Genomic DNA, 24223 nt, shown 5'->3' with positions numbered 1-24223 from the left:
TGAGCCATCTCTCCAGGCTCTGCTTTACATTTTTAAAGGACTGATTACCTAAAAAGCAATTCTTACATGGGTAAGCCCCACCTCCTCAACCCAAGGGACATTTTCTGGTATCTAGAGATGTTTTTGTTGTTGTAACTGAGGCTAGGGGCTGGCAACCAGCTCCTGGAGGGCAGAGACCAAGGCTGCTGCCTCACATGCTACAGTGTGTGTGCTGTGGGGGGTGGTGATGAGAGATGAAGGGTGCACGTGGAAGGGTGGCAAGTCCCAGCCAGTTCCCGCTATTCTCATAGGAAGGAAGGTTGGCCAATACAGTCTATATTGGTTCCTCTCAAATGCTTTGGTAAGAGGAGAACTATGCAGGTGGGTGTGGTAGCACTCACCCCTAATTCCAGCACTTGACAGGCTGAAGCAGGAGGATTGTGAGTTCAAGGTCAGCTTGGGCTTCCTAATGATGCTTTGTCTTGAGAAAAAAAATAATCAGAGTGCTCCACAATGCTTTGTAATAGTTTCCCATTGCTAACAAACGGCCACATGCTTAGTGACTTGAGACAGCACATATTTACTACCTCAGGAGTCCAGCATCATAGGGTTCTGCTGGTTCTGGTAGAGCCTCACAGACTCTGGGTGCTGGCAGGTGGCAGAGGCTCTGGGGACACACCCCTTTCCAGGCTCATTCAGATGTCCGCAGACTTTGGTATGTGCCTCTGGTGTCTGAGGTTTGCTGGCTGTCAGCTGGATATCACTTTTAGCTTCTCCAGAAAGGCTGTCCACATCCCTTGACCTGTGGTCTCTTCATCTTTCCAGACAGCACTGTGGATCTAAACCTTCTCACTGGTGAACTCTGATGGCTTCTACCTCATCTGGCCCCTGCCTTCCCTTCCCTCCTGCTGTTGGCCTCACAGACGACCCAGGACTATCTGGCTTAGAAATAAGGCCTGTTCGGAGCAGTGCCCAGACTATTGTGTGGGATAACCAAGCTAGGAATTTTAGTGGACATCTTCAGGCTACTACGTGCCCACCCAATGTCCAACCTTACCTTCAGAAAAAAGAAAGCTCTTCAAACAGTCAGGTGTCCTTGTGCCTTTAAGGACAGCATATTGGGATGTGGTTAGCCCTCCTTGGGCAGGGCTGAGGGTAAGTTCTGGGAGTTGTAGACATGGCCCAGAGCAAGTTCCAGGCCCAACCTCTTGCAGCCCACATTTGCCCTTGACCCTGTGTTGATGAGTTGTTTCTGCAAAGTGTATGGCCCAGTGACGTTTTCTCAGGGTGTCTTTGAGGCAGACAAGGATCTGGGATATACAGGTGACTCTTCCCCTTCTCTGAGGCAGGACAAGCATTAGGAACCTCTCCATCCTCCTGGTCTTTTATTTAAGCTTCAGTGTTCCTTGGCCTCCAGGTAGAGCAGCAGGCAGCTGTCAGGATTAGTATAGGCTGTAGCAGCAGGGGTCCCAGGATGTGCAAACAAGAGTATTTGAATCCCAGCAGGGATAGAGAGGAGCCTGGAAGCCTAAGCTGCCAGCTCCCACTTAGCACCTGGTGCCCTGGTACCCGCCAGGAAAGGCTGGTTGGGGAAGCTGGAATTCAGTAGTAGTGAGCGCTGGAACAGGAAGCCAAGCGCTGGAACTGGGCCTGGGTAGGAGCAAGACGGTTCTCCAGGCCAACTGAGCAGAGGTGTTTTGCAAGGGTAGTTTGGTTCTGTTTCCTTAGTTGTGTTTGTTACCTCTGGTTTCAGGTCAGCAGCAGGGGATGGGCAGTGAGTGTCCCCAGGCAATGCTGGGGCAGTGGGGGAAGACCACACCCAGGGTCTGCACAGACTTTGCCTATCCCCAACCTCATCTCTCCATCTTCACCATCAACAGGCCCTGACACTTGGACACCTACTAGAACTTCCTGGAGTCTCATTCCCTTTATTTTCAAAATGTGGTTCTACTTCTTGTCTGATTAGTTTGTGGCAAAGCTGAACCAGAAGCCATGTGGCTCTGCCTGACAGTCTCTGAGCTCTGAACTCTCCTGCTACCTGTATCCTCTGACCTCTGACAAAAGAGCAATCAGTGATGGTAGCTGCTGTTATTTCTGTGACTGTTGCTTATCTTTTAATAGCACCTTGGGGTTTGTTCTCACTTGCTTAAGAACCCTGGGACATGGCCCCTGGAGAAGGGGAAGCCCTGTCAGGGAACCCTGAAGCAGTCCTGCTTAGACCAGTGCCCTCATGAGGCGAGGCATGGCATTGGAGACAGGCTGTAGAGAGTGTGTACACCAAATGGGAGTCTCCAAAGTTCCAAATGGATCTTCTTGTCTTGACAAGATGGCGGAGGATGAATAGAAGGTCAGAGTGGAATCCAAGACAGCTTTGTCCTGCCAGGATGGGACCTCTCAAAGTTTGAATACCTTCCACAAAAATGCAGCCTTTTTTTGAGAAAAAAATGAAGTTACTGGAGTTGAATCTAGATTGATGGGAGATAAAACTAAGGAGGCCTCCAGATTTAAAGCATAAGGCAGGGAGGAATGGAAGGAATAGATCCCCGGACTCACATGAGTCTGAAAACCTGTGAGTTAGATGAAGGAGTTGGCTCTAAACCAGAGACAGCTGGATGGAGCAGGGCTGGTGGTGTGGCCTCCAGGGCCTGCACTACTCTCCACACATCCACCATTCAGGTTCATGAAGCCTCATGCCCACCTGCTCACCACACCTGCCCCTCTTGCGTCCTGGAAGTCTCCTTCTGGATATACCTATTGCTGGCACATGCACTCCTAGCAGAAGGCACATCCTAGGTCACCTGACCTATAGTTGGTGCAGGGGGTGACCTTCTAGGAGGGGAACAGTCTGGGAAATGACCACAGCAAATCTAGCACTCTCAGCATGGAAGCAGAGGACAGCAAACCCTAACCAGGAGGGCTGCTGGGCCCTGGATGAAGGGCACATACTTGACCTAGAGCTGCCTCCTGTTGTTTGTTGTTGTTATTGGCAACCATGCCCACAGGTAGCTGTCCCAAACCATCCCTTTGCTCCTTTTAGCGAGGTGCTGTGAAGCAGAATCATCACTGCCACTGTTGGTATCTGGGCTCACCCTCTCTTCCTCTTTCCATATCGTTCATGTGGATTTCCCCTCTCTCTACTGTCTCCTGAGTCACTGCATTGGGCTAATGACATAAACTGTCCCCCTCTTGATCCTTCAGCAGCTTTCCCACCTTAGGCCTGTTGCTGGAGCTTGAGGCTTCCTGAACTTCCTATATAGCTTTTCAGGGTAATGTTGGGGTAGGCAGACATCTAAGTCCTCACCAGCTTATTCTTCTGCCAGGATGCAAGAACGTGTCCTGCTCTTCTGCACAGGTTGCATCCCTGGTCCTCAGGACATCATTTTCAGGCTCACTGAGGCCTTAGTCTATGATGACCTTATTTCTGGTCTAGCATGGTATTATTTGTACTTCACCATGGCCTTATGCCTGGTACGTTCTGGCTTTAACTCTGCTCTGTCTTATCTCCTATGTATTAAAACCGGAACCCTGTTCCATCATAGTCTTATACGTGGTCCATTGTGATATTGTCCTCAGACCACTTTTGTCAAGAATAGGAAGTATAATTTGAGGAAGGAGGAATGGGCATGGTGATCTTTGAACCATGAACATACTCAAGCAAATATAAAGAAAGTTTTTATCTAATTCTTCAAGACACACTAAGTGAAAGACATCTAGATTGAGCATGGCAGTGGGTCTGCTCCCACCCAGAGTCCACCCTGTTCTCTCTACTACCTCAAGAGCCCTTGTTCTATGCCTAGGAGACCCTAGGGTATAACCTCCTTCCAGTCAGAGGATCTGTCCTGAGCCCAGGGAAGCTGCAGTCCTGGAACTCCAGGGCCACCTCAGTAGAATTCGTTTCTTTGTGTGATCAACAGAGCTGTAGTTGCCTCCAGCAATACCTGGGAAGGTAATTATTCAGTTATTCGGCGCCGCCTTTGCATCATTGATTAATGATTCCCAGAATCACAGTGCATTTCTCTGCAAACAGCTCCATTTGTCGTGAGGGTGGTGGATTTAATGCATGTTAATTGTGGGCCCCTGTCAGTCATTACATGCTGAGGATGGTCTCTCACAGCCTCCACACAGCTCCAGATCCGTCTAGACTTAGAACTCCAGTGTTAGCTTCTTTTTGCTGTTTGTTGTTTTCTTTGATTACATGTAAAATTAAACATCATATTTTTTCCGTACAAATGCAACGTAAAATGTGGTAGCAACAACAAAGGGAGATAGTTTTTGCTCTGCACAGCATCTCCCAAGAAGGTGAGCGTATTAACCTTATTCTGTCCAAACTTCGTGTCTGGGTGAATTGCCCTGATTTTCTAAAATGTACAGGAACACATACTGTGTGGCCTGCATGCCTGCTGGGGCTCTTTTGTGTCCTACTTTGTACACAAGGCCACTCTTGAACCAGCCCCATGACTTGTCTTCCTCACCATTATACATGCATGAGCCCACACATGTGCATATGCACACTCGTACATGTACATACACATACATTCACCCATGCACACACATAACTGACTCTTACTCGAATTACACAGAACTGTTCCTTTCCTGTTTTTTAACCTTTAGAACCACTAACCTGGCCTTGGGGTCACCTCCTTGTGAACTACTTTTCTGATGTCACCCTCTCCCACTGTAGTCTGTGTCAGATGCCCACCCTCCTGTGCACTCCCCGGGTACCTGTCCTTCCCGCCCCTGATGGGCTGCAGCCTCAGTGAGACCATAAACACCCTGAAAGCATGATTCAGCTCCCACTGTGCCTTCAGTGGGTGGGATTCTTGATAGCACATACTACATAGGGGTAAATGAATGAAGGCCCAAATAGATGAGTATGTTTTGAGCAATACACTTAAATAAGATGAAATGGCACTGCTCTGACTGGCTGGTGTCTATGTCTCAACTTCTCAATCGGTGCTTTTCAGATCATCAGCATCAGAATCTTCTTGTGGCTCCTTAAAATACTATTTCTAAGGCTCCACTCTGCACCTGTTGAATCGAAATCCCAGAACACGAATTATATCAAGCAGCTTTGATAATTCTTACAGATGCTAAATGTCAATTTACAAATGCTCAACTTCTTGTTACTGTGACAAAATACCTGAGGAAAACAACTTAAAGGAAGGAAAGTTTATTTTGGCCTAGAGTTTCAGAGCTTTTGGTCCATGATCAGTTGGCTCTGCTGCTTTAGGGGTCTAAATTATGGAAGAACACCTTAGTGGCTAGAATTTGTGGCAGAGATTGCCCACCTTACGGGCAAGAGGCAGAGGGAGAAATTTAGTGGCCAGGGGAAGCCCAGGCAAGCCCAAAGTGACCTACTTTCTCCATCTAGGTCCTCACATCCCAATAATGCATTAAAACATGAACCTTTCAGTGGATTAATCCACTGATTAGGTCAAAGTCCTCACGATCACTTCAAATTTCAACCATTAGACCCACCAGCTGGTAACCAAACCTTTAAAACATGAGCCTTCTCGATCCTTCAGAGCTAAGCATTAACCTCTTCAGAGCTAAGAGGTTCCAGAGACCCTCAAGTCTGGGGTTATAACACTCAAAGATCCTGGCTGGCAACATGCCCCAATGTCAATCATTTGCCAACAAGCACATCCCCAGTGAAGATTACAGTAGGTCTTGAGCTTTGAGCTGTCTTCAGGACTTGTGGTAGTTTTCACAGCACAATGGGGCAGGTGAACAATGTTAAAGGCACTTTCATCTCCCCTGGCCTCAGAGCCTGCAGAGAGAGGAGGAAGGCTTGAGGGAGGCTCACTATGAAAGTGGCATAAGCAGGCGGGCAGGGGACAGCACAGGTACTGTGTCCCTTTTCCTACTTCCCTATCAATGTACTCAAATGAACAAAAGCTCCATGTTGCCCTAGGAGTCTCTTCCCGTTAGTGTGACTAACCACTCTAGCTAATTGTGATCCAAGTAGGACAAGCACATGCTAGAGTTCATGAGTAGTCAACACAAATGTAATTTATGCAGCCTGTCCCCTTTTTGATACATAGTTTTTTTCTCAGCATCCTTCCTTCCTTCCTTCCTTCCTTCCTTCCTTCCTTCCTCTCTCTCCCTCCTTCACTCCCTCCCTCCCCCTTCCTTTCTCCCTCCCTCCTTCACTCCCTCCCTCCTCCCTTCCTCCCTCCTTCCTCCCTTCCTCCTTCCCTTCCTTCCTTCCTTTCTTCCTTTCTTTCTTTTGAAAAAATAACTGTACAGTCAACCTCTCCAATCTGTAGATGCCACACTTAGCACTGAGCCACCTGCGAATCAATTTTTAAAAATACTGTTTGTACTGAACATGTACAAGCTTTTTTTCCATATCATTTTCCTCTAGACAATGCAACAGAATTATGTATGTGGCATTGGTATTGTGTTCAGTCTTACAAACCATCTAAAGATGATTTAACATGTAGGGGAGACGGAAGGGACCCGAGCATCTGTGGACTCTGGTAGCAGTGGGTGAAGGTTCTAGAAGCAGTTCCCCAAGGATACCAAGGGATGACCGAGCTGAGCCATATACAAGTCCTAACAGCATGCACTCACAAGAGAAGAGGGAGTCCACCTTGTACCCTGCTCAAAAGGCAGAACTGATAGGCACACAAGCAGCTCTAAGACTGAGTGCATCCAATGACCTCTCTGGACCTCAGTTTTTCTATCCATGAACCTGAGTGCTGGAGCGAATTGCAGACTCATAAAGCAGAGGCAAGTTCCGAAGGTGGCAGTTGACCTTCCCCTTGGAAGATGCAGCACTGAGGCCTTGCTCTGAGGGGAGGTGCCTGTGTGAGCTGCCACCCAATGGGAATTGTTGCCCCTCACATTTCAGCTCTAGCATTTTCAACTTTCCAGACAACCTGTTGGCCATCATCTGTAGATCGGAGTATATCTACCTTCTTTATCCACCCACTGGGAATGATCATACAGCTTCCAACTGGTCTTAAAAAAGTTCCACTTATGAAGCAAAAGTTTCCCTCGTCTAAAAGTGATCGATACCACCAAGACATGAGGGATTTGGTAAACACGGATGGAGCCCTCCCAGGGCTAATTTAAATGGAAGAGCACATAATAATAGTTCACTTGGGCTCATTTTCTAGTTTTTAAAATGCCATTTCTTTTCTAGCAGAATCAATTTTTAAGCTATTAACCCAGCTCTCTCTAGACATTTTTCTTGTGGTTTGGTTTATTCTGGTTGTTACTTAAGCTTCCCCAAAGGGAAACACCAGATGAGATCAAGGCCTCCCAGTGCAAGGGACTGTGGGGGTTGCAATGGTGGGCTGGTGTTGTGGAGGTACTTATACCTGGACTTAATGGTGGGGCCACCTTTTAATTTCATCTGTAAAAGATACAACAGAAAAAGTTTAAACAGCCTGGTATAACCCTCTGTATCAGTCTGTTTTGTGCTATAATACTGAAATGCTTGAGACTTGGTTACTTTATAAAGAAAAGTGGTTACCTTAGGTTTATGGATCTGGAAGATCAAGGGCCTATATCTAGTGATAGTTTTTTTCCTGGTAGAGTCTCAGGGTGGCACAGGGTATAATGTGGAGAGAGAAAGAGAGAGAGAGAGAGAGAGAGAGAGAGAGAGAGCATGAGCATGCTTCATCATAAAATCAAGCAGGAAGTTTTAAGAATCATTGGCATGCCTTTCCTTAGTTAACAAGACTGTCGAGGACTGACTGTATCCTAGTTGATAATCCTGATTACAGGGTTTCCCTGTAGCCCCAGCTGGCCTGGAACTCACTATGTAGACCAGGCTGGCCTTGAACTCACAGAGATCCTCCTGCCTCTGCCTCCCGAGTGCTGGGACTAAAGGCATGCACCACCACGCCAAGCTGTCTTTCTCTTCTTTTAAGGTCAATTTTCAACCTTAGAGACAACTCTGATGAATTTATGTAATGGTAATTTCCTATGTGAGCTACACTGCTAAATACCACAGTCAGCTGAAGTTTCTACCTCCTTAATACCTCATAATGGCCATTTAAACTTTCAGGCATGAGTCTTTGGGTGACACATTTAACCAGACACAAATTGTAGCATCTTCCTAATAATGCTGGAAAGGTATAAATTTGGTGCCACGTTGCAAGGAGGCAATTGATAATAGTTGTCAGAATTTTAAATGTCTTCACCCTAGACTTGTAGCCCAGGACTTCATTCCACAGATATTCCTGTCTATTCAGAGTCACACATTCAATACAAGGATTGCCATCACAGCATTGCCTATGCAAAACATTTGAAAGCATGCTCAGTCTATGAAAGACTGTATGGAAGTAGTCTACAGCTATTAATAAAGTCAGACATGTCTACAAGAAGTGATTAGGAAGGATCTCCAAGATGAGTTAAGAAGATGCGCAACAGTAACTACATAAGTTTGGTGCTTCTATAAAGAAAACGACATGTGTAAAGCCTGCTATGCATAGTTCAAGAAACCTTTCCAAGAGCAGACAGATGCTCTCTGATCCTGGTATAGTTCCCTTCTACTCCCCATAAACCCACTGTAAGGTGAAAACATCCCAAATCCAATTATACTGAATCCAACTGACCTACCAAGTACCTCAGTGGAGGAGGACACTGTAGGGTACCAGTTGCTCCTCTAACAATCACATGGCTATCTAGGGAGCTGTGACTTACTGCCATTGTCCAGGTCTCAACAAAGGCTCACACTGCATATTGCTAGCTGGGGAACATCAGAACTGAAAACCGAGGTATGCTTTCTACTGAATGGGCATTGTTTGCACACTGTTGTCAAGTTATAAAATTGCAAGTCAAACCATTCTAAGCTCAGGGCTGTCTGCAATAAAGCAATAATGTTGGTGACTCTTGGAAAGACCACAAGAGAAGCTGGGACCCAACTCATTTGGCCAAGTCTCAAAATAGACATTTATCATTAATCTGTTCCCTTCTCTTTTCTCTTCTCTTCCCTTCTCTTCTCTTCTCTTCTCTTCCCTTCCCTTCCCTTCCTCTTTCTTTCTTTCTTTCTTTCTTTCTTTCTTTCTTTCTTTCTTTCTTTCTTTCTTTCTTTCTTTCTTTCTTTCTCCTCTTCCTCCCTCTCTCTTTTTCACTTTCCATACCTCATCTAGTCACAGAGGAGACTGGTGATTTTTCCTCTTATTCGGAGTCACATACTTTGCTCCCTTCCCACTCTGGCCACCCCATCTTAGGACACAAGTCTTCTGCAAACCAGTGAAACATCCATATCACCACTGCACGCCCCTTCTACTCTTAGCCTCTTCCAATCCGTTCTCCATCCAACAGGCAGTGACATCAGTGTGTGTGTGTGTGTGTGTGTGTGTGTGTGTGTGTGTGTGTTGTGTGGTGTATGTTCTTGTTAGTGTGTGTACATGTACGAACGTGCTGAGACCCAAGGTCAATGTCAGGTGTTTTTCCTCAATCACTTTCCACCTTTATTTTTTGAGACAGAGTCTTTCACTGAATCTGAAGCTTAATGATATGGCTATGTCTGTCTGAAAAGGATAGCGATCTAGTCTCTATCCTCCCCCCCTTCGCATGTGGCCCCAAAGCTGGAGTTACAGTCTCAGGCTGCTGTAACTGGAATTTTACATAGGTTTGAGGGACCCAAACCCAGTTCCTCCTGCTTGTGTGGCAGGCACATTACCAACTGACCAGCAGCCTCTTTTAGAGGTTTTCTATTGTGATCAAACTAAACTTCTGAGAGCCATGAAGGTACATGATGCCCTTATGTTGATAGATGCTCCTACTCTTCAACCTAGTCTCGATCGTACTGAGCTCTTCTTCAGTTATCCTAATCTGCTCTTCCTGCCCCTAGGATCTGCACTGGATGTTCTCATTCCCTGAAATGTTCTTCTCCCCACCTCTCCACAGCTGGCCCTTTTCTATCCTATGAGTCTCAGAGATGGCAAGGAGCAGAGTCCGCATTGCTCTGTGCACATTTCCCTCAGCCTGTCATCACCTTGTGCTTGTCCCTCAACAAGTGTCACAATTTCTAACAGTTCATTGGCTCTGGTGTGTGTTCATCATCCATCTCCTGCTGGATTTTGAGGCCCATGCAGGTGGAGCTATCATGGATCTGGGTCACTCTAAATCCCTAAATCATGGCTGGACTCTCCACAGAGCAGGTGCTGAATCCCAACCGTTCAATGCATGTGTAATGAGATTAGAAATGAGTCAACTTTAGACTTCTTAGTGTGGACGGAGGTTCAATGGTCAGTTTCTCTGAGCAGGTTGGATTCAAGAGAGGCTGAGTCTCTGCCTGTAGTGGGCTCAGTACAGGGATCAAAGCACTTGACTGATCTTCACTAGAAAATATAGCTCTGGACTGCCTCACCTTGGATTGTCATGGTTAATGCTGATCTTGAAACGGAACTTTTGGGGCATCTGTTTTCTGGCCTTGGCTTTGACTTTGACTTATCCTGTTTGATGTATGAGTTGTGAAATGGATATTCAGGGCCAACTTTTCAAGTTTCACCATGGTGGCCTGTTGCTCCCAAAGGTATCCCAGCTGTGTTACTTCTGTAAGTGCTTTCATGTTGTTATAACAAAACACCCAGTGCTGGGAAATGTCTGTGAGAAGCAGGGATTCCTGTTGGCTTATGATTCTGGCAACTAGAAAGTTCAAGCAGGCAAGCAGAATGGCATTGGTGAGGTCACGTGGTGAACAACACATGTTGGGAGGGAGGGAGACAGGGAGATGGAAAGATGGGGGTGTGGGAAGAATGAATCACATGATGAAACAAGAGACAAGATAATGAGGCAAGGAAACTGGACTCAGTTTACCACAACCTGTCTTAACGCCCTAACTACCTCTTTCAAAGGCCTTACCATCTCGAGTTGTTACTCTGGGGAACCCAGCCTCAACATGAGTTTTGGCAGGCCAAATCACATTTAAATTGTAATGCTGGGTGGTTGTCTGTGATGAGAAACTTTTGTCTTTTGAGACAGGGCTCCCACTTTGTGGTTCAGGCTGGCTTAAAAAAGCCTCTTAAGTGATCCTCCTGCCTCAGCATCCCAAGTAGCTAGGAATGCAGGTGGATGACCCTTTAGTGAGATTCTTAACCCCAGGAGACCTTAAAAACATCATTTTTGTTCTCTGTCTCTGTCTCTACCTGTCTCTCTGTCTCACTGTGCCTCTCTCTCTCTCTCTCTCTCTCTCTCTCTCTCTCTCTCTCTCTTTCTCTCTCCTCCTCTCTCCCCCTCACTCATTTCTCCCCTGCCTCGGCCTCTAGTGCTGGGATTATAGGTGTGTGCCGTGCCTGCCTTTTAGGTCTACATTTGCATAGAAGGAATTAGCATAGAATCGCCCTGAGAAAATATTGGCCTTGGTTTCCCTTAATCCCTTCAGGTTTCAGTTTTTCACCCACTCACGCTGGACTCTGGGTCACTGTCACAGGTCAGATTCCCTGGGAAGCTAGTCAGGGTCTCTGGATATGCATGCAGGAAGTATTTTGGAGTGAGGAAGCCAGAGCTGGCTTGGCGGAGATGTGTCGTTCTGATCAGAAGTACTCAACTGGTCTCACCCTGATCCTGAATGGAGGAAAGGGGCAGAGCCTCCTGACTCCATGTTGACTTGGTTTGGGGGACAGGGTGCCACTGGGAAGGGATGTCGTCTTGGCTTAGGTGTGCTCTGACAGTCAGAGAACGCTGTGTGTGCTGTATTCCAGGAGCAGGTGTCTGTACCCACTCTTGCCTAGGCTTTGCAGAGAGAATAGTACTGGGCTTGCTCTTGTTCGAAAAAGACCTTGTTCTAGTCCTGGCTGGAACTCATTGGCTGCCACCAGTTGGCTCCTGGCCAAGCTGTAGTCTACTGAGGCTGTGAAATGCTCTGTGCCTGGTAAAACTTGCCTCACTGAGGACTACACAATGGTTTGCTTGTTGAAGGGCTTAAAGTAAGAGAAAGAACTTTGAGATGCTTACTAACTACAGCAGTATGTGTCACCAGATCCCTTGATGGGGATGGCTGTATCACTGCATAGATTAAAAACAGCATGGAGCTTTGGGGGTAACAAACGTGCCACATGGGCTGTAAATAAGACAGTACAGCCTGTCATTCTTGCCAGCCACTACTACCATGACTCCAAATGTCTTATGTGTGGCTGGTCACTTTCCTCCTGTCCTTCGGCATGTTTCACACACATACAGCCTGACTCTGGCACTCTCTCCCTCCAGGTGACACAGAAGATCCCCCTGGTGGATGTGCAGGGCCACCTGGTCTCAGAAGGGATCCTGCTATTTGGCCAGCAACACTTCTACATCTGTGAGAACTTCACTCTGTCTCCCACAGGTGATGTCTACTGCACTCACCATTGCTTATCCAAGTGAGTTCTCCACATCTCCCAGTGAATCCCCCCCCAGTCCCGCCTCCTTCTAGTTCCCACTCTCCCCTCTCCCACCTCATTCTTACTGTGGTCTTACAGCCATGACACTAAACAGAACCTATTGCCATGGTTCTCCAAAGCCAGCATCTGGCCAGGGTAACAAAGTGGCAGGTCCTCGTGTCTCCCTGACAGGAAATTGCACAGCACCTAGGGACTTTCCCTCCAGTTATTTGGATAATTGACTTCAGTCACCTCAGGTTTCACATTCAACAACTGGCTGGATGCTCATCTTTTCATGAAGAGGTAACTCAAGTGTCATCAGCAGCTCAGACAGGCTTCTTTAAAAAGAGCTCAAAGTATATACATACATGATGTGGGGGCACTTACCTGCTCATCGTTGGAGAGAAAACCTGGGAATGAGGTGAAGGAGGGCTGCCTATGGAAGTGGTTAGATCTGGGACTCAAAGGATTGTTGACATTTGGATAGGAGTTTTGAGTCATTATCCAGGCATTGTGGTACATGTGTTATCCCAACACCCAGGAGGCTAAGACAGGAAGATTGCAAGTTTGAGGCCAGCGTGGGCTACAAGGTGAGACCATCTCAAGAAAACAAAGCAAAACAACTAACAAAGAAAAGGAAATTTAATCTCCCATTTTTCCACCAATTAATATTAGACACCTTTGGTAGGAAATCCCAAAATCCTTCTTTAGTGACAAGTAGTCTTCTGGGGTTCAATTAGCTCCAAATGATCAGTTCTTGGTGTTCATAAAGGACAGTCAATGAAAGTCAAATTGACAGTGTTTTGCAGTTTTTTCCAAGGTGTAGTTGTCAAGCTGCCTGTTTTCAAATGGTCCTTACTTTTATTAGATGCAGTTTTTTTTGTCTTGTGTTAGTAAAGGTTCTTAGGATAACAAGGTAACTTTGTAGCCCAGTGACTTTCAAATTGGCCCACATCAGAGTCACCTGGAGGGATCATTAGAACATAGACTTCTGGTTTCTCTGCCCCTTGCCTTGATTCTAATTCACTAGGTCAAGTAGGACCTGAGATTTTAGCTCCAACTGAAAGCCATCATTTTTGGCTATTGGCAGAGGAGTCAGTCTTGACCTGTCAATAGAAAGACTTTTAACTCCCAGTCATCATAATTTCCAGCCTGTGTGAGGAAGTCAGAGTTAAAAGAGCGTGGAAGAGTACGTGACAGTCTGCCCTGTTTAGATTCTGATTAAAATCTTTATTATGTTTGCTGTGGTTCTTTCTGCTAATTTCCATCTTTTATTCATACCAAACCCTCCCTGATTGCTACAAGTCTTCGGTGATTTTCCAAAGCAAGAGGAACATAATTAATACTTGGCACACTCATCCCATCTTCTTGCTCATATTTTATTGATACTGATCAATATAGACAATGGGCTGCGGGCTCGCCTTTTGAGTGGATTGAAGCTTTCTACTTCTACCTGCTGCACATGCCCCTGGGATGAGTTGCACAGCCCGTGGTCAGTCACACTTCACCCGGGCTTGGGTTGGGCTGGCCTCAGATAAGTTCCTATGGATGAACTGCATTGTATTTATGAAATGTATCTAATCATTATCAAATTGACTCTTTCTGCACTTGTAATAGAGGCCCAGTGGTCAGGCTGTGCATATTCACTTGATCTGCTGTGACAAGGGAGATTTCTCTTATCTGGAAATGTACTTTTCTAGAGTGTAAGTAGAGCAAGAACAAATTACTACCTTGGAGCATCACCAAGGAACCACACAGGTAATTTTAGTTACCATATTTAGTTACCATACCTCAAGGAAGTGTTTGTTAATCAGACAGTGATCTCCCGCGGGGTCTTGTCTATAGCCTGAGAAACTACCAGCACTCCTAGAGAGGCAGCTTTCCAAGACAGGCTCATAGATCCTGCCAGATCAATGAGAATTAGGCCTTATTTTGGCCATGGAGACTAAGGCAGATGCATAAATAAGCCTGTTAAAAATAAAGCTAAGTCAACCCTGAGATGTTTCTCTAAAAGCCATCCATCAAGTTGAACACAGCTTAGCATTAGACCTTGAAGAAGGCTCACTGATGCACCATAAAAATATCACCGATAAAGCCCAAGAACACTGCACACTCCTCATTGGTTGGACTTGGGCATGTTCTGCAGAAATGAAGCATCTTTTGACAAGGTTAGCTCTTAGTTATGCTGGGCTTCCTTCTTGGCTGAAAATTTAGTAGCTGTATTTGTTTCTTAGGACTGTCAAAAACTGGCTGGTTTTTAAAAAAATAATGAAATTTACCACTACACAGCTTTTAGAAGCTAGAAGCATGGAATCAGTATACCAGCAGGTGCTATCTCAGCCACTCAGGGGAAGAAGCCTTCCTTTTCTCTCAGCTTCTGATGCCTGGGCAATCCATGACTTTCTTTGGCTTGTAGCTGCATCACTCCAACTCCATGGATGTCTTCTCCCTTGTGTCTTCACATCATCTTCCCTGTGTGTCTGCCTCTGTGTCCAACCCACCCCCCACCCTTTTTAAAGAATATTTTTTGTAAATTTTATGTGTATGTGTGTATTGCCTGCATGTATATAAGTGCACCCATGTTGTGCAATGTCTGCAGAGGACAGATGAGGCCATTGGATCTTCTGGAACTGGAGTCATGGACAGTGGTTAGCTGTCACGTGGATGGTGGGATTCACACCTGGGTCTTCTGCGAGAACAGCCAGTGTTCTTAATTGCTGAGCCAGCTCTCCAACCCCCAATCTCCCCTTTTTGCAAAGACACTAGTTAGGGTTCACTCCAGTGACTTTAATGACAACTTCTATAAATATTCTATTTCCAAATAAAGTCACGTTCTGACTTAAAACATACATCTTTTGGGAGCTCATAATTCTATAAACAATGGCAGTGTACACACACACACACACACACACTTGGTGGGAACCCAAACCATCCAACTGCATTTACTTGGACTCTAGTGACCAGGTGTTAGAATAAGATGCACCTTCCTTGGCAGTGAGCCCATTTAAAGACATCATTTCTCTATTTAATTCATTATGTAAACATTTATTGAAAATACATATTGTGTACACATTGTGTAGATGCCACAGATATAAAAAGATGAGTCCACTGAAAAGTTTATGATCTCCTGCGTGAGTCCAGATGCAAGCTTCAGGTGTGATTCTGACGGTAATCATTAACTTCAAACAGGAGCAGATTGAAATGCTTTATAGTTTGAAATCCAAGCCAGTCAGCATCATGACTGCTCTTTAGCTGAGTGCAAGTTCCCTAACAGGAATATTGAAAGTTATGTCGTGGTCATGCTAGACAGTTTTGTATGTCACGATGGCTGCCAGTGATCAGAACTATGGACAACATCCTATGAACCATGACAATGGGTCTACCTGAAGAAAAGGGACCAAGCTGCCCCTTCCTTCCCATTAACCCTGGATGCCAGAGCTCTGATTTATTTTGTGTTATATATAAAGGTGGTTTCGTTGTCCAAACCACCCAGTTATACTGTGTGCAGACCTCATATTGAACTTATACAGTTTCTACGAGTAAGAGTAAAATGGCTTTTTCTCCTAAAAGTCCTTTACCATATTCCAGTGAATTTCTCTGCCCATATTTCACAGGTTGCAGAATCCATAGCACAGAGTAAAATGAAAAGAAAGCGCTTGTAGAAAGAGCTCTGTGGAAACCTGGAGAGCCTTCTGCCTCCAAGGATACTGTTGGAAGAACTTGGTGTTTAAAGTCAGAGGACCTGGGTTTGAATGCAAGTTCTATTTCCTAATGTGTCCTTGGGAAAGTCTGACCCCTGGAATACAGTGCCTAGGCTTGTACTGTAGGGTGGATAATGGCACATGCTCCAGAGGCTCAGTGAGGAGCAAATTGAAGAGTGGAGCTAAGGTACTTGGCAGATCCCTCAGCAAACATGAGCAGAGTTTAGGGGAAGATGAAGGGATAGAAACCATGAGCAAAGGCCTGCATGAGAAATTCTGACCAAATATGGAAAGGATGCTTGATATGGGTCCCATAGCACAGGCCTGTAGGGCACAAAAGAATGGTGGCTGTTATTCCCACCAGGCCTTAAATGAGATGCTATACTGGATAGCTTCAGTTGTCTACTTGATGGACCTGGGAAGAAGGAACGTCAATTGTGGAAGTTCCTCTGTCAGGCTGTCCTTTGAGGCGCCCTCTTGATTGTTGAGTGGGAGGGCCCAGCCCACTATGAGCAGTGCCACTCCTGGGCAGTTGGTCCTGGGTTGTGTAAGAAAGCAGGCTGAGCACAGGCCAGGGAAGCAAGCCAGTATGCAGCCTTTTTTGTGGCCTCTGCTTCAGTTCCTACCTCCAGCACCTGCCCTGGCTTCCCTTGATGAAGGAATGTACTATAAGATGAAATAAACCCTTTCGTCTCCAAGCTGGCTTTGGTCAATGTTTTTATCACGGTAGTAGAAGCAAACTAGGACAGATGCTGTTTGGCTCAAGCCAAGGGTGAGAAGTACAGTTATTACTATGGCCCCACTGGAAGTCAGTGGAGTTAGGAGCAGCTCAGCTTAGACTCAGCAGAGGCTTAAGGAATGCACAGTGGGCCTCAGCCAGCAGCAGCTTTGAATTAATGAATCCCAGCAGAAGCATCCAAAACCACATTTTCTCTTTGATCAGCCATACAGTGACATGGCTCAGAACAGAGATCCAGGCAGGCTCTTCTGAGAAGGGCCAGGAGGGCCCGCAAAGAGCCTGACTTTGCATCTTCCAAAACTATCTGTACAGAGGCTACACAAAGAGCCCGGACTTCATTTTGTCCTGCAGTGACCAACTGTCAACTGACCATGAAAGTCCAAACTCTTCAGATAGTGGAAGCTGGACTATCTATTGACTAGACTGACTAGAGATTTCTATCAGGCTTGTGGCAGCCTAAGTTGTCTGAGTTCCCCCAGAATGATGGCACGGAGGCTTCATGGGCTCTCCTGGGGACTGTGCAGATGGATCTGTGTCAGGGACACACATTAGGAGGAGATGAAACCTGGGGCTGGGGCTCCTCAGTACTGGCCTCTCTGGATCCATAATCAGCATGTGGCCTCTTTAAAAAATATTTATATTTATTTTTATGTGTATGACTTTTTTGCCTGCATGTATGTACATACACATGTGTACTGGAATTACAGATGGTTGTTATGTGTCATGGTACTGGGAACAAAACCAGGGTCCCCTGCAAGAGCAGCTAGTGTTCTTAACCCTAAGTCATCTCCCCATCCCTGAATATATGACTTCTTGAGCACTTTTGTGCTGTGCTGTGCTGTGCTGTGCTGTGCTGTGTGTGTGTGTGTGTGTGTGTGTGTGTGTGTGTGTGTGTGTGTGTGTGTAGTGGGGAGGGTTCATTTCTCTATCGTTAAAGAACATTTTGTCAGAATGGTTTGTGGTGGTGTATGTGGCTTAAGATGGCTATGTGGCCTAGCTGTTAAGAAACATATCTGTCCATAACTGAAATCAACTTTATTTCTTGAACCCTCACCTCTGAGGTTGCTGAAAAGCATTCCTACTTACCTCAAGGTGCCCTGGTTACTCAAGTGCACAGAATGTTCTCTTTGAGAACAAGTGTTTGGAGAGATCCAAGATCTGCCCAGCTCCTCTTCCTGCCAAGGAAACAGGCTCATTCTGGATCTTTCTAGGAACAGCCTCCTGAGATCCCCATGTGGCCCATCCCTGGGTCCTACAGGCCACCTCTTCATGCTGCAGGGTAGGCAGGAGGTGAGGCTCAGGTCACAAGAGTCCCTGCTTTACTTTTGTATTGGCCCCTAGCCAGCCCTCTAAGGCTTGGCTTTGAATAATTTAGAAGATAGTCCTTAGCTTTCTGCCACACAAACCTGAATCTTGCAAACGAGATGAGTTCCAGGGTTGAGTTAGTTGTTTCTGCCATGTGATTAAGCCATGTCTTCTGAATTCAGTGGACCTCTGTCCCAGAATGGATAGACCTACAATTCTAGGTGGTCATTCTGGAGAGCTCCCAGGGCCACAGGAAATGCAGGGCTGAGGGATATGGATCCAAAGCACCAAAGGTGGATTGCATAACACCTTTGCACAAACCTCTGAACCCAGGGAGCTTACATCTCCATCCCTGCACACTGAGTCAACACCACTTTTCTTAGTGAGGCTGATCCTCACCCTGCTCCTCAAGGGCAGAGGATAGTAGACTCGGGCAAGCACTCAGCAATGACTTGCAAGGTCAGTAGGGGCTGACACACCAGTTGACATAGCTGTAGCTGTCCTCCAGTGTAGCCCCAGAAACTGTGTGGCCAACAGAGGGCAGAAAGTGGGAGGAACCTGTGAACACCTGTAGATGTCCGCATGTGCGTATCACATATCTTGTTTCCTTTCCAGCATCAGTGATCCCTTCATTTTCAACATGTGCAGCAAAGACAGGTCCTCTGAGCAATACTACTGCCAGCGCCATGCCTATAGTGACATCAGGGAGCTCCGGCAGGCCCGCTTCCTCCTGCAGGTATGCTGAGGGGCTCTGACCCGCCTAGAAGACCAGGAGGTGAGCTGTTTCTCATGAGACAGGTGATCTAGGCATCAGAGACGCCTCTTTGTGACCCCTCTTGGCACCCGTGCACAGCCCAGAACCCCTGGGGAGATATATGAATTCCCTGGGCATAGTTCAGTTCTCAGCTAACTTGGAGCTCTGGCTGCTGCTGTTACAGTCTTACCAGCCAGGCCATTGGGTACTGGGCCATTCTTGCTCACAGGGTCATTAAAGATTCAGCATCTTTGCTTTGTTTTCCCAGTGATATGCTCAAGAGCTATGTTCAATAGTTGGGAATTTGAGGCAGGGCAGATCCCTTATATCGCAAAGAGCTGGTGACTCAGAGTCCAGGGCTGCCTACCATGGCCATGTGTCACTGGTCTCCTCCCCTCAGCACTTGTCTAGCTCTGAGTTCCTTGTCATCTCCCAAGCCAAGTGATTTAGGGACCTAATGACTGTCCTTTCAGTGCCTCCCCACTGCCTTCAGGGGCTTCCTCAAGGACTAAACAGACAGAGGTTCCTTTGGGAGAATGAGTTCAGCCGTAATTCCCACACCACTTCATGTGTAGGGCATTCTGTTTAGGAGCATCACCTGCAGCGTTGGTAGAAGGGTGGGCTCTGAGTCCCTGTGGCCATGACCTCAACGTATCTCCATCAGCCCCACCTCAGCAAGAACAAGACTGTTCCCCATTCCCAGGCCCTCAGGGAGACTTCAGAACATGGGAGACAAGGGGCCCCTTAGGAGGAGAGGAGAAGCGTTTGTCATTCATCACCTGTGCAGGTTCTGGGATAGTGCCAAGGATGGTAAGGGACAGTATTTGAAGTGTATGAACTCCTGGTGTTTGTAGCTTTATTTGGGGTGTGTGGAGCACTTTTTACTCATCGTGTGAGCCTCCTTCAGGAACCAAACCCCCCAATTATTCTTCAGGACTGAAGTTCATGGAGACCTTTTGAGGGAGTAAATTCTAGAAAGTTCCATCTACCCCGCTGACCAGAGTCTAGGACTCTGATGAGTCCTTTTCCTCTCTTGATGCTACTTTTGCATGCAGAGTTTGCTTCTTATTTCTCCTGACCTTCTTGAGCTCTTTTGCAAGGTTGGGAGGAAACCAAGGGGGCAGAGTAGGGAAGAGGAAGTCTCCACCAGAAAGAGTCCAGGCTGAGCCTAGGTTTTGTTCCCACCGTGGCTCCCTGGTCACTTCTTCAGGCCTCCTCACCCTCTGGTCACAGGAGTCCACACTTTGTCTTTTCCCCATTGTACATACAGCACCGAGCACTTGTCAGGCACATGGTAGGTACTCTGCCTTTTCCTGTGTTTCTGTGTATAGTGAGTGAGTGTCTTCTTCTTCAGGACATAGCCATTGCTTCTAGATGGTGGTGGAAGTCAGGTGGGAGGGCACATCCATCACCGAAGGGGCAGGGTGGTTGAATGGAGAGCTTTGATTGTTCAGCATGGTTTCTCCCAGGAAAGTCAGAACCTATCATTCACAGGACCTGGGGTAGAGGGTCCTAGAGCCTGCAGGGATGGGACTCCATTCTCTGTCTTCTCATTATTTGTGCTTTTCTTGGTAGAGAAAGATATCCCACACTCACATGTGTCCATAGAGTAGGGCTTGGTGCTGCCTATATAAATATCTCTCACGCTGGGATGACATAAGGGCCCTGGGGCTCAGAGAACTCACTGGCCACAGGAGAAGGCAGAGCATGCTTGCTGCTGAATGCAGTACCCCAGCTTCGAGTATTGGCCCTAGGTATACAGACCTCAATCTCCCTAGCCCTCCCTCCAGTTCTGGGAATTTTCCTTCTCTGATGCCTGTCCTCCCTGAGGCACATCCCACATCTGGAATTTCAGTGTCCCTTATATTCCAAGTCTGTTATTTACATAGCTTGAACTAGAAGAGAGGGGGAGAGAGGAGGAGAAAGGAAAGGAAATAAAACAGGAAAGAAAATCATATGGATTTTATTCAAGTGTTAACAACATTCTCTTATTAACAGCCTTCCTTTGTCCATGTGGTGACATCAGGATGGCTGAACATCATGGGCACAAGAGTCACCATTCTGTTATGTCTACAGATGAGCGTACAGTGGTGCTCAGATGCACAGTCAGCCTCACTCCATAGCTGCTGGGGGTTTGTGATTGAGGTGACCCCTAGTTCAGGAAACCAAGCCCCATGAGCTGGAAGTGTCTTAAGTGTACAACTGAGCATGTGTTCCTTTTGTCTGTTTTTTACTCATCCTAAGAGTAAGGCCTTTGCTTCCTGGGTCATCCAAAGCAGAGGACCACACCCCCTGCTTTTCCATCCATCCCACAGAGCCCCATTCATCCATCATGAAGGTTTTCACATCTAGAAGGAGGTCTGCACTAAGCAGGGGGTTTGCCACAGAGACCCACATGGCCCAGGGGCATCTCTGTTCCAGGAGGCATCAGGCATAAACAGATTTCTCTCTATAGGATATTGCCCTGGAGATCTTTTTCCAAAATGGATATTCCAAGCTCCTCGTCTTCTACAACAGTGATCGGAGTAAAGCCTTCAAAAGGTAAGGGGCTGAAAATACATGCTTCAAAGAAACTGATCCTAAATCCAGAGCAGAGAAAAATTGCTCAGCTCTGTTCTCAGGAGAAGCATTTCCAACCCATAGCAAGCAGGATTTAGGTGAGGCACAAGGAAGAACGTCCTGATCCTGGGACAAAGTACAAACAAAATACAGAGGAGCCCCGTTTTCATGGACTGAAGTGGTTCAGGATGGTAGTGACTAAAGGGAGAAAAAATCATGCTGACACAAAAGAAACCGGCTGTTCCATGGGCCTTCCAGAATATATTGGCTGTGTTTTCTATTTCCAAGTCATGTTTTTGGCTTAATCTTTTGTTTTTGATCCCAATTGCCAATTTTAGTCACTCCAAATTCGTATTTCATTGGAAAGAATTCCAAACAACTGATTTCCCACTTGTACAGTGAACATCTTTTTTTCTTAAAGAGAGAAGCCTGCTGTTTTAATTCAGCTCTTTTTTCTCCAACTATATGACACGATCTAAGAGATGTGAACCTGAGTCTGAATTCTTAGGACTTGCACTATTTATTTCTGTTGTTATTGAAGTTATAGATAAATGGACAGGTTCACAGAGAAACTAGACAGGTCAGAGAGGAGGCAGGGTCCCTGTCACAGGCAGAGACGGAGGAGGAGCAGCAGGGTGCCAGCTTAGGCTGCAGGTTTGGAGGTAGCACTGACCCTCCCACTTGGGTAGCTTCCACTGTTGCCTTCCTGGTACCCTGGAAGGTAAGTGACCCCAGGCCAGTTTTGACATCCAGGGGAAGGACAGGAGTACAGGAAAGCAGGTGTACAGGGGCTATATCCCCAAGGGTGCCCTGTTTTTCCTGGGCTGCCTCTTACAACAGTCTATACTATCTATATTGTCCAAAGGCCAAGCAGATAGACATGCAATGCTCATAACTCATTTCTCCCTATGGCTTCAGGATATGAAAAAAAGTTTCTTGAAGGTTTTAAACATATACAGTGAGGTGATCTCCTTTCTGCTACTCTGATGGTATATTTTTTAATATTGTATTTTATGTGTATGATTGTATTGCCTACATGTGTGTAAGTGAACCCGTGATATGCAATGCCCACGGAGTCAGAAGAGGGTGTTTGATTCCCCTGGAACTGGAGTTATGGATGGTTGTTAGTTGCCATGTCCGTGCTGGAAATTGATTCCTGGTCCTCTGCAAGAGCAGTCAGTGCTCTTAACTTCTGAGTCATCTCTCCAGCCCCCTGATGGTATATTTGAGACAATCAGTTTATAAGGAAAAGGTTTGTCTGGATAGCATGTTGGGGGTCCTGGTCCTTGATTAGTTGGGCTCATTGCCTTGGGCCTGTCGTCAAGCAGCATATCATGGTACCACCATGGCAAAACCATTTCCTCATGGCAGGGAAGCAAATGGGAGCAAAAGGAGATGGCTGGGATCCTATAACCTTATAACTCCCTCTAAGAATAGGCCCCCAATAGTCTGAAGGTCTCCGTTTTGTCTCATCTCCTAAAGTCCCACTACCTCCCCATGGCACACCCTGGGGACTGAGTCTTAAAATGAGGTCATTGAGGAGACAAACTTTAGCTCAGAGCTCAGATTGAGAATGTAAGCTCTAATCACACTGACTGTGTGCAAGGAGACTTAAATTAAGATCTTTTAGTCTCATGATGATACACTGGATTAGACAAAAGTAGTTATGGATATGTCAGGTCCCTGACTCTGAGGAGGAACTTTGAACACCTTGCTTTAGTAACTCAGTTTTTGCCATTGTTGTTATCAGTGGGCCTAGAATGTGTAATACCAGAGGCTGCCAGAGGGGTGCCTCAGAGGCCTGAGGCCTGGTGGGCATGTCCACAGTGCAGGATGGGATGAGGGATACAGATGACGTAGAGGAACAAGTTCAATTCTGGAACTGTTTCTGCTGGTGGTGGGAGGACTGTGGCTCTGCTGACAAAATTATTTTCTTTTGGTTTAGCTTTTGCTCTTTCCAACCCAGCTTGAAGGGGAAAGGTGCCACAGAAGACCCCTTCAATCTAAGGTAATGTTGGGGCAGGGGGCTGGCTTTGTATTCATGCTGCTGCTGCTGAAAGGATTTGTCCATTTGTTCCTCTGTCTCTCTCCCATCTCCACATATCCTTCATCCCACTCCTGAAGTCTCTTCTTTCAATTTAATCTCTATGAACAGGCCTAGAGTCCCTCTACTCAGCTCTGTGACATATTCACACCCAAATGGCAAGTATCTCCTACTTGTGGTAGCCGGGCATCTCATAGAAAGGTTGACCCTCAGGAGAGGGTATATAAGCCAGTCACGTGTGTCTTTTTAGCAGAAAAAGATTCTGAATGTTCCAAAGCTAAGTGCTCCAAATCAGTGCAGGTTGAGCATCCTTATTCAGAAAAGCCAAACATTCCAAAACTGGAAACTGATCACTAAAAGGATGGTACAAATATGATCCTGCGTGACACATGGTGACGGTCCAAAAACATGAGCACTAGAAGCATTATCTAAAGTTATCTTCATGCATTGTATACAGGGTATATATGAAATGACAATTGAACTTGGCAACATGGAACTCACACTGGGCGTCAACAGACCAATATGAATTTCTTGGTGAGACTTGGGTCCATTCCCAAAACACCTCATTATGCATATGCAAATATTCAAAACTGCAAAAATGTCTGAACTCTGAAACATTGCTTGTTCTAAGCATTTTGGATAAATGATATTCAGCATTAACATGTGGTGTGTGAATCAGATGCAGTTTTCAAACTTATAATGTGGGTCATCTTATTAGGGAATGTCATGTTTACTGCCCTTACACAGGGTCCCTTCTGCAGGGGCCGAGCTCCTTGGAAGGCCAATCTAGGATGAGCAGATGTTTCTGTTTCCAGTGAAAAT

The 24223-nt window shown here is 46.2% G+C and overlaps 1 protein-coding gene across 3 annotated transcripts in view; it reads left to right on the top strand.

Annotated features, from left to right (window-relative positions):
* The window catches only part of Wdfy4 (WDFY family member 4), a 274936-nt gene that overhangs the window by 189450 nt on the left and 61263 nt on the right, over nucleotides 1-24223 (top strand). For all 3 annotated transcript variants that reach the window (XM_029564047.1, XM_029564048.1, XM_029564046.1), the window contains exons 45-48: nucleotides 12151-12299; nucleotides 18660-18780; nucleotides 21254-21339; nucleotides 23303-23365. In XM_029564047.1, coding sequence (XP_029419907.1) covers nucleotides 12151-12299; nucleotides 18660-18780; nucleotides 21254-21339; nucleotides 23303-23365 — 419 coding nt within the window. The remainder of the gene's footprint in view (nucleotides 1-12150; nucleotides 12300-18659; nucleotides 18781-21253; nucleotides 21340-23302; nucleotides 23366-24223) is intronic.

Source organism: Nannospalax galili, unplaced genomic scaffold (assembly GCF_000622305.1).
Source record: "Nannospalax galili isolate Female #2095 unplaced genomic scaffold, S.galili_v1.0 scaffold996, whole genome shotgun sequence".
NCBI classification, from domain to species: domain Eukaryota; kingdom Metazoa; phylum Chordata; class Mammalia; order Rodentia; family Spalacidae; genus Nannospalax; species Nannospalax galili.
This window is presented reverse-complemented; position numbering and strand designations above follow the sequence as displayed.